The sequence below is a fragment of the Poromitra crassiceps genome (assembly GCF_964638095.1).
Source record: "Poromitra crassiceps genome assembly, chromosome: 4".
Lineage (NCBI taxonomy): Eukaryota > Metazoa > Chordata > Actinopteri > Beryciformes > Melamphaidae > Poromitra > Poromitra crassiceps.
Window position 1 is genome coordinate 51,341,253 of NC_139626.1, and position 10,419 is coordinate 51,351,671.

The 10,419-nt window shown below is 43.7% G+C and overlaps 1 protein-coding gene across 2 annotated transcripts in view; it reads right to left on the bottom strand.

The window, feature by feature from the left end:
• Positions 1-2,009: 2,009 nt before the first annotated feature.
• The window catches only part of stx10 (syntaxin 10), a 25,713-nt gene continuing 17,303 nt past the window's right edge, over positions 2,010-10,419 (bottom strand). Inside the window, exons 8-9 of one of the 2 annotated variants that reach the window (XM_083635467.1) lie at positions 6,158-6,252; positions 2,010-5,972 (exon numbers count right to left, since the gene is read on the bottom strand). In XM_083635467.1, the coding sequence (XP_083491593.1) occupies positions 5,896-5,972; positions 6,158-6,252 (172 nt within the window). In that variant the 3' untranslated portion in view covers positions 2,010-5,895. Of the gene's footprint in view, positions 5,973-6,157; positions 6,253-9,630; positions 9,696-10,419 lie in introns of those variants that run through there. The other variant, XM_083635468.1, reaches the window with a different exon arrangement.

The following is a 10,419-nucleotide window of genomic DNA, read 5'->3' on the forward strand; positions in this document are numbered from 1 at the left end:
ATAATACGGCAGTGGTGAGTGTTCATTATAAAGATCCACAGAGAACTATGTAAATTAATAAACGAGGACTACATTTTAAATGAGTATCCCAAGAACTAAATTTTTAATTACCGTAGTACCCCGCCGTGTCCACATGCAGTTTTTTTCGCTTTCTCCCTAAACCAAGTGATTAGTAGGCCTGGGTATCATTTAAAAAACTACAATACCAATACCAGCACCCATAAAGTGATACTGGTTGTAGCTGCTGTGGTAGTGGGCCAATCACACGTTGCATTAAATTGAAGAACGCTTGCAGTGATTGGCTGTGAGCAAAAACATACAAATAGTAAAAAAAAATCTAGATCCGTGTACAAAAAAGATGGAAGGCAGGTATGGTTTGACTGGAGAAGTTTCCATACTACCGTACTTGGCATTGCGTTATTTCGGTCGGTATCGAGTACCGATACCCGGCCCTAGTGATTAGAAAAGGAGGCTCACAGGTTTGATACCCGGCCCTAGTCATTAGAAAAGGAGGCTCACAGGTTTGATACCCGGCCCTAGTCATTAGAAAAGGAGGCTCACAGGTTTGATACCCGGCCCTAGTCATTAGAAAAGGAGGCTCACAGGTTTGATACCCGGCCCTAGTCATTAGAAAAGGAGGCTCACAGGTTTGATACCCAGCCCTAGTCATTAGAAAAGGAGGCTCACAGGTTTGATACCCGGTCCTAGTCATTAGAAAAGGAGGCTCACAGGTTTGATACCCGGCCCTAGTCATTAGAAAAGGAGGCTCACAGGTTTGATACCCGGCCCTAGTCATTAGAAAAGGAGGCTCACAGGTTTGATACCCGGCCCTAGTCATTAGAAAAGGAGGCTCACAGGTTTGATACCCGGCCCTAGTCATTAGAAAAGGAGGCTCACAGGTTTGATACCCGGCCCTAGTGATTAGAAAAGGAGGCTCACAGGTTTGATACCCGGCCCTAGTCATTAGAAAGGAGGCTCACAGGTTTGATACCCGGCCCTAGTCATTAGAAAAGGAGGCTCACAGGTTTGATACCCGGCCCTAGTCATTAGAAAAGGAGGCTCACAGGTTTGATACTCGGCCCTAGTCATTAGAAAGGAGGCTCACAGGTTTGATACCCGGCCCTAGTCATTAGAAAAGGAGGCTCACAGGTTTGATACCCGGCCCTAGTCATTAGAAAAGGAGGCTCACAGGTTTGATACCCGGCCCTAGTCATTAGAAAAGGAGGCTCACAGGTTTGATACCCAGCCCTAGTCATTAGAAAGGAGGCTCACAGGTTTGATACCCGGCCCTAGTCATTAGAAAAGGAGGCTCACAGGTTTGATACCCGGCCCTAGTCATTAGAAAAGGAGGCTCACAGGTTTGATACTCGGCCCTAGTCATTAGAAAGGAGGCTCACAGGTTTGATACCCGGCCCTAGTCATTAGAAAAGGAGGCTCACAGGTTTGATACCCGGCCCTAGTCATTAGAAAAGGAGGCTCACAGGTTTGATACCCGGCCCTAGTCATTAGAAAGGAGGCTCACAGGTTTGATACCCGGCCCTAGTCATTAGAAAAGGAGGCTCACAGGTTTGATACCCGGCCCTAGTCATTAGAAAAGGAGGCTCACAGGTTTGATACCCGGCCCTAGTCATTAGAAAAGGAGGCTCACAGGTTTGATACCCGGCCCTATGATTATTAGAAAGGGGGCTCACAGGTTTGATTTCAGCGCCCAGTGGCACAAAACACCTCGAGTTAAGATTTTCCTTAAAGTCAGAGTCAATGTTTCCTTAAAATAAAATCGGTTGCATAAAACAAGGGTTCCCAAACTTTCCAGCCCCCAACATGATGGTGCCAAAGGCTCGCGACCCCGGCGGTTGAAGCATACAAACGTTTGTGCGCACATGAGAATTTCGTAAACAAAACATAACAACGTAACATAACGTAACAATTATGGTTAAAATGTGCTCTTTTTAATCGTTTTTAAATTGTATTTCACACATTCTGGAAATCACCTCGCAACCACCCAGTGGTTTCACATGACCCCGTGGGCGGTCCTAACCCCCACATTTGGAACCACTGGCATAAAACACCCTTAAGTCTTCTCCTTAAGGTTTCCTGAAGCTGTTTAACCTTAAGGACTTAATGTTTTGTGCAACCAATTTTATCTTATAGAAACCTCAACTCAGACTTGAAAGCCTTCCTCTGTAGGGGCTGACTTTAGGGGGTCTTGAACTGTCCACACGTACACTACCAGTCAACAGTTTGGTCACACCACAATTTTCTTTATTTTGACTATTTTCCACATATTAAAATCATAACTGAGATAACACAATGCAATTATGCAGACACCCCCCCCCCCCAAAGCATTAAACAAATAAAAACGATCTGTTAGTTTAGACTCCTTAAAGTAGCCTCCACTTTGCCTTGATGGAAAAGCAAGGGCTTATTTAGAAATAAATGAATGCATAGGATCAACTTCACTATTTACATTTGTCAAAGAAACTCATTTCGAACATTTAAGCAGAAGCCTTTAGATCAGAATGGCGAGAGAATGAAAAACATGGTACATTCAATTAGCTGTGTCCAAACCTTTGACTGGTAGTGTAAATGTATGGGAAACGTCAACAATCGGATTCCTCCCTGTGTAACATGGCGGCAGAAGTGAATGAAGAGAGAAAATCCCGTTAAAAATAAGAGTCTGTATATGCATAACGCCAGCCTTAGCACAGCAATAAAGTCCATTTACACAATAATTCAAAGATCAGCAACATATTTATACAACACTGCAGTGTGGGGTAGTTGTCACCTGATATGACACAATGAGAGCCGTCATGACCCCCAGCCTCCAGCAGAGGGAGCCGTGGGTCCAGATCTCGGGTAGTGAGCCCAGGCTTCCTGCCCAGCAACCACCCCTCCTCTCATCAAGGAAACTATAAAGAAGGAAGAGACATCACTCACTTCAGTGTTTGAATTTTGCATTGGGGCCAGTTCTATTGAAGTGAATGGTGCGGGCAGGGTAAGTCCTACTATAAACCATCATATCTGTGCCGTTTCACATTGGAATGAAAAATGCTTCCACCAGATTAAAGAAAACACATTATGTGATGTTGACTGTGTGTTGTTTTTTTTAATCTAAATGCGAGCGTTTGTTTTCTTATTGGTCTCGAAACAGATCATGGCTCTGTCCAGCAGCTGCATATAGCTCAGCTTAAGTGTTGTATACATTACATCACGTGTGTTCTTCGATCAAAGCTGAAACGACACAGGTATGAAGGCTTATAGTGAGACTTACCCTCCCCCTAACCCCCCCCCCCCCCCCCCGAATTCACTTCAACAGGACTGTCCCCAAAATCTGGCCCCGATGCAAAATTGGAACGCTGCGACCTGAGTGATGTCTTATCCTTCTTATTAAGGGTCCTTGCCTTCCATTATGGTAAAGCTATTCATTGAGAGCCGTTCCATTCGTGCTCGACCGTCTTGAGGTCTGATGGCGGCTGACTGCGGATCAGTTCGCTGCCTCCGCATCACAATCAAGGGGGACGGAAATTAACCGTTTTGTCCACCGGCTATTCAACAAGCCACAATATTATTATTTTATTTTTTGTTAAGTGGAAGACATGGTTGGTTTGGCAAATTTTGCCAGCATCTAAAGGTGAATTCTGTTTTTTGTTTTTTTACATCCTGAGCCTTATTTTCAGCTTTAATTATGATTTTTAATTCACCCTGAAAAGATTTTTGCTGAGCAGCAGCCTGGAAACGAGGAATACAGGGCATGTGTAATCAATGCGTGTATTTGCATCCTGTAAATATCGTATTTTCTGACACGCAGCGGCTCATATCCTTATTATATCATAGAGACAATGAGAAATTAAAGCTCTATTTACCTTGGTGCAGCATCTTCACCTCATTCACCCCTGGCTCTGTGTGCTGTCTTGACACATTAGAAATAGCAGCTCCTGTTGCCCCGCTCCTCAGGTTGTAATCAATATGACATTATTCCAGTTCAAATAAATACGGGCAGCCATTGAATTCAATATTCATCGTCTATATTCTCTCTAATATGGACGATGCATTTGAAATTGATTCGATATTTATTTGAGCTGGAATAACGTCATATTATGGATTACAACCTGAGGAGCGGGGCAAGGTGGTGGTGCTATCGCTAATGTGACAGAAGAAGACGCTGCACCAAGGTAAATAGAGCGTTCATTTCTCATTGTCTCTATGATATAATAAGGTTATGAGCCGCTGCGTGTCAGAAAATAAGCTGTTTACAGGACATAAATACATACACGCATTACACATGCCCGATATTCCTCGTTTGCAGGCCGCTTCGTGGTGCATCGATATATATTTGGAGAAAAAAACATCAGGGTGAGTTAAGAATCATAATTAAAGCTGAAAATAAGGTACAGGTTGTAACAACCAGAACGATCCTTTAACTTCCCACCCTGATCCCACTGTAGGCACACATCAACATACTGCACTTCTCACATAGGTATCAAAAATATATTTAAGGCAACATTGACAACCCCTCCCCTCCGTACTGCTGCTGTCTGGTAAAAGCTGTGTAACTTTGCACGTTGTCTTTTACTTGAATTAAAAGTTTAGACATGACCTGTTAGAAATTTACCTGCCAAAATAATTAATATCCAATTTTCATATAAATATATATTTTTTTAATGCTATTGTTGTGTATAGAATCAGTCAGTGTGTGTCAATTTAAAACTTACACAGTGGCTCAAGTTTGTAATTCACACTCTTAAGGCCTATAAAATAAGCCTTCAGCCGGAGGCAGAACTCGCAGTCTTCGGCCTCTCTGGGCTTCCCCACAGCTGTGCAACAGTCTCCGACTCCGGAGACAATGGTTGCCAAAAAACTCATTCTGAAAGAATGGAAGTCCCCTTTATCATCTTCTTTCCAACTATGGTTGACGGACATGATCTCCGTTATAAGGATGGAGAGGCTCAGATCCCTGAGAACCAACTCACTTAAAAAGTTTCTTAACTATTTGGGAGGCGTTTCTAGCCTACCTCGATGAGGTTGGGGGCTTTGGGTGACTTGCACTTAGACGGCTGCTTCCTGTTGGACGTCTTTGCGTGGGACCCCATGTGTGACATCTCTTACAAATACATATGGATGGTAGCGCCACATTATAATAACTGACGATATTATGTGTACGTTTTTATTTCTTTTCCTTTCCTGTGTCTGAGCGTGTCCGTTTGTTTCGTTGTTTGTATTGTTAAAATTGAAAATAAAATATATTAAAAAAAGTTTGCAATTCACCATGAAGTGCAGCAGAATTCTAATTATAAAAGAACGTTTTGAAGTTTTAAAGACAAAAAAAAAAATTGTATAGCCAAACTGCTAAAAATGTTATTGCCTGCCGACAGTTACCAGCCAGTGTGACACCGATAATCAAAACAAATTTTACTGCCATTTGGTGCTTTGGCAGACCGTGATATTTGCAGTCATAAACAATTCTCTTCATTTCTGGAAAAATTTGAACTTTCGGCACATTTTGTTTCTTTACCCGACAGCAGCAGCGTCTTCTCCCAACCCGCCCGCTCAAGTGGAGCTCTTCCCCAGCCTCCCGTTGAGTACCGTTATTTCAAAGAGTAACAGAAATGCGCCGATATGAAATGAACACAACCGTGATTTGCCCTCTGCTCGGCCTGACGCAGACCAGAACCAGTACAAAGCAGAGAAGGGATCCGATTAGAGATCTGAACTTCTGTCCGTGTGTGTCTGATTTCTCCTCGTGGCGAGAGAGGGAGAGAGGAGAGGCGTTTTCCTCTCCCTCTATCTGTGCACCGTTCCTTCCCTCCGTCCAGACTGCCGGGGAGGAGCGGGTGAGCCTGGAGGGAAAGGTCCGGGGAGGAGCGGGTGAGCCTGGAGGGAAAGGTCCGAGGATGGTCAGAGAGCGAAGAAGAGGATGAGGACCACGATCATGATGGCCACCAGCACTGCGATAGCGCACCACTGTCTCCGGCCTGAGGGACACAGCATGAAAGATGCTCAGATACAGAGGTGTGTGTGTGTGTGTGTGTGTGTGTGTGTGTGTGTGTGTGTGTGTGTGTGTGTGTGTGTGTGTGTGTGTGTGTGTGTGTGTGTGTGTGTGTGCGTGTGTGTGTGTGTGTGTGTGTGTGTGTGTGTGTGTGTGTGTGTGTAAACGTACTGCTGGTCATATGAGAGACCTTCTCCAACTTCTTGAGGACCGAGTCCATGCGGGACGAAGTCTGGTCCATCTCGTCCCCAAAGTCCCCCAGCATCCTGAAAAACATTCATATCCACACTGTCAACTCACATACAGCAGGAGATCTGCACACACACACGCTCACTTGTGTTTGACTTGATATTTTCTCTGATCCAGTGCCCATCTTTTGGATTCTTTTGATTTTGATAAGTACATCACCCTAAGCTTGAATGTGGACACTTCTTTAACCCAAAGTAACTTGCAGTACCATAAGTGCATACAGTGTTCATATTCAGAGGTGGCGCAGGGGTTCAGTTCAGTTCAGTGCATTGAAAAAGGGGACAGAGCATATTAATCAAAAATTCAATGTAAATACACCAGGTTTAGCCAAAAGGCTAGTTTCCACCCGTAGTCCCCGGCCAAGGCGTTGCAACAGGCTTCCTCCTTTCAGCTTTCAGGGAGTAAAGCATGAACATTTTGTTTATACTAAGTCAACTTTACATACTACTTTCTTTATTCCCCTTATGTTGAGACGTGGGGGTGGGCCAAATTCTTCCGGGTCGTGTTAACACTTCCGGCGGTCACGGCGCGAAATACAAATGAACGTCATGAAGAAGAGAGTTGTTTTGACAGTGCAGGGGGTAAAACAGCCTTCTACTTTGAGCTCGGTACACAGCAAGCAAGCGGAGTATCCACTGTTAGGCAGGTCAGATAACGTTATCGTCGAAAATGACGAGCACTTTCTTGTAAAACATACCTGGACTCCAACAAAGAAAGCTTCAGATGGGTTTTCTCTCCTCCAACGCAGCGCGAGCCATTTATGTCTATAAGACCCGCAGACGTTAACGTAATTCCCTGGAATGCGAGAATTAACGAGCCAGTTACATGGCATTGCATTCTTAGACATTGCCGTTTGCTTTTATTTGGTATGTTACATGCAATCGGCTAAATTATTAGTTAATTCAGAGTTAGATTATATTGGAGCAGCCAGCCATTTTTATTTATTTATTTTTTGCCGGAAGTCGTCACACGACCAGACGACCAGGTCAAATGGGCGTGGCTACATAAGGTGAATAGTGCTACTATAAAGCGAGACCCATACCCACATTTGCACTTTCAAATCTCATAATTCAGAATTGTATGTTGTCGAAGAAAGATTGATTTTCCCTTCAGGGGTAGAGTCAACTATTCGACAAAAACATTGGTGCTCTCTGTGGAGACCAAGCCCTCGAGCCGGCAGCCTTAGTGCCTTGCTCGAGGGCTCTGCAGGACATTATGAGTGGAGGAATGAAACCTTGGCCAAAGCAGATGTTCAGACGGAGGCTGGCTTCCTGTATGTTGTAGAAAGAAAAGAAAAAAATGAAAATCTAAGGTAGTTTGCACATAGAAAACAAGCCTAAATCTAGATCTAAAAAGACATGGTGTGCGCAGCCTGCTAGCTTTGTTTGTCCCCAGAGGGGGAATCTGCTCACTGACAGCTGAAGGAGTGTGGTTGTCAGAAGTATTGAGACAAAAAATCTGAATACAACACTCATTTGCCACAGTTGTCACTTATCAATACTAAAAAGTTGAAACGGATACAATACTCATTTGCAACAGTATGGATACTAGGGGTGGGAATCACCAGATGCCCACGATACGATACTAAAACGGTACTTGAGTCACAGTACGATAGTATTGCGATATTGCGATATATTGAATATCGCGATAAATTGAATATTGCGATATTTCGATATTGTCTAACTCCTTTTCCTACCTTTTCCTTGACCTCACCGGAAGTAAAACATGCAGTGTTTTTTTGTTTTGTTTTGTTTTTGCCCAAAATGTAGGCTACATTATTAAGCTTCTCTGGACTCAATACGCCACTGCAGGCGCGGACTGCAACATCGGGCGCTTTGGGCAGATGCCCGGTGGCCTGGCATGGCATGGCCTGCATTCTTTTTGTTTTTTTAATATCGATACTTGGCGTCCAAATATCGATACAATATCGTCCGGCAAAATATCGCGATACTATGGTGTATCGATTTTTTCCCCCACCCCTAATGGATAGGGCAGCAGCAGTGCTTTCTCTTAATGAAAAATCAAACATACCACCGATTTTTCTCTCCCTATCATTGGTGGGTATCTGTTGCTTCAACAAGCTAAACGTGCTCTGATAGGCTGAGCAGGGGTAATCTGCTGTGTAAGTGTTACGTTTTTAATACATTTTATCGGGCCTAGATTATGGAGAAGCATGTGTCTGTCCGTCCATCTGTCTTTGTTTATTTGATGCGTCGTGATTGGTGATTGATCATTCGTGGCATCAAAAATGGTATCGTTTATCGATATTTCTGTGGGTATTGGTAATAATATCGAGGTTAGATATTCTAGTATCGTGACAGCCCTAGAAAGCTGTGACTAGTCTGACTCTCTGCCTCCTGTTGACTAAACGAGTCCAGAGTCTGTTCAGAGCTGCAGCGTGTCGCCCGGACCACATCTATGCCCCGGACCACATCTATGCCACGGACCACATCTATGGGATTTTCCATACGAAAGGCTGGCCTCACACGGCCTGGGATTTGTGTTTCCATACAACAGGGCTGCCTGCTCGAAGGTGTGTCTTTTAACTGATGATGTGCTTCGATTCGCAAAGCAGCGGCAACATCGGATATGGCTTATCGGACATTTCCTATTAAGTTTTTCACAATAAAAGGCCTTCCGTTCGTTTGACAGTGGAAAGCTTTTAATATGAAGAAGCAGCAGCAGCAGCAGGAAATGTTTTCATCAGCTCAGCAGCAACATGTCACGGCTCAAAGAAACTTCAAAGCACAGAGATTCAGTTAGGAGCTAGAAAAGAACTGAGAGCTGAACAAAAAGGCAGTTCTCTCTGCTCTCTCTCCTCCAGCACAGAGACACGAGAGTTTCACATAGCACAGCTGTGTGGGGGAGAAGGGGGGGTCGTCACGGGTTTAGTCGCGGTTGGCGAGACGACACCGCAGCCTGCTTGGAGGCGAGTCAGTCCGGTGATCTCGAAAAACGGCTCGGCACGTAAAGAAAATGTAATGGAAACAGAAAGCAGGGCAGAATGGCATGGCGCGGCGCGGCCAAAGGTGTGAATGGAAAAGCCCCACTAGACCTGATTCATTGTCCTCTACCAAAGGATAGGGTATACAGTAGGGATGTTCATTTTGAAAGATTTCCATAATCGAAAATCGGGAAAATTAACGATCAATTATCGATTATCGATCATATTAATAATATATATATATATATATATATATATATTTACAAAATGAATGCCTATGGCAGAAAATACGAAAGACAACGTGTTCTCCTCAATGAACTCTTTATTTCAATGTGTCTTCTCTCCAACACTCTGCTGTCCCCGGCGCATGCCGGTGTGAATTCCCCATGTTTAAAACAGTTTTGTTGGCACAAAGGCCCGTGCCCAGCCAGAAAACTAGAGACTATATGAAGCTCCACCTCACGTTAGTCGGCTGTGCAATGGAGTGGGGCGAGGAGGAACGAATTCCACCCAAACCTAGTCCGCAAAAAAAATAAAAAAAATAAAAAAATAATAATAACAATAATCGATAAAAATTCCACATAATCGATTCAATTCCTTAACATGAACATCCCTAGTATACAGTTAGGTCCATATATCTTTGGACATTGGACACAATCTTCATCATTTTGGCTGTGTACACCACCACGATGGACTTGCAATGAAACAATCAAGATCTGCTTTAACTGCAGACTTCCAGCTTTAATATGAGGGTATCTACATCCAAACCAGGTGAACGGTGCAGATAATATATAATATAATATATATATATAATATAATAATATAATATTGCCCCGCAATATTTATGATGTGCTCATATTCAGCCAAATGCTTCAGAACTCATTGGACAGTGCTTATGATTATGTTACTTTGTCCAATTTAAAATATAATGTAATTCCTACAGTGTTCACCTGATTTGGATGTAAATACCCTCAAATTAAAGGTGGGGTTCTGTGGTTAAGGCACAGATCCGATTGCGTTCGGATCAGGCAAGCTCCATAGCGCAGAGCAGCAGCAAAACAGCGGTGACTGATTGAGAATGTATTTGCATTTACAACACGTGTGTTCAATGTGGTCACAATGTGTCCCCGACCACCTCCGGAGGGGGTCTGGCCGATGGGATGACAATCCGTCCTCAATGTGTCTTAGGTCTTTCATGTGGTCAAGCACACATCAAAAAAACACATTTTGTGCCAGGTGT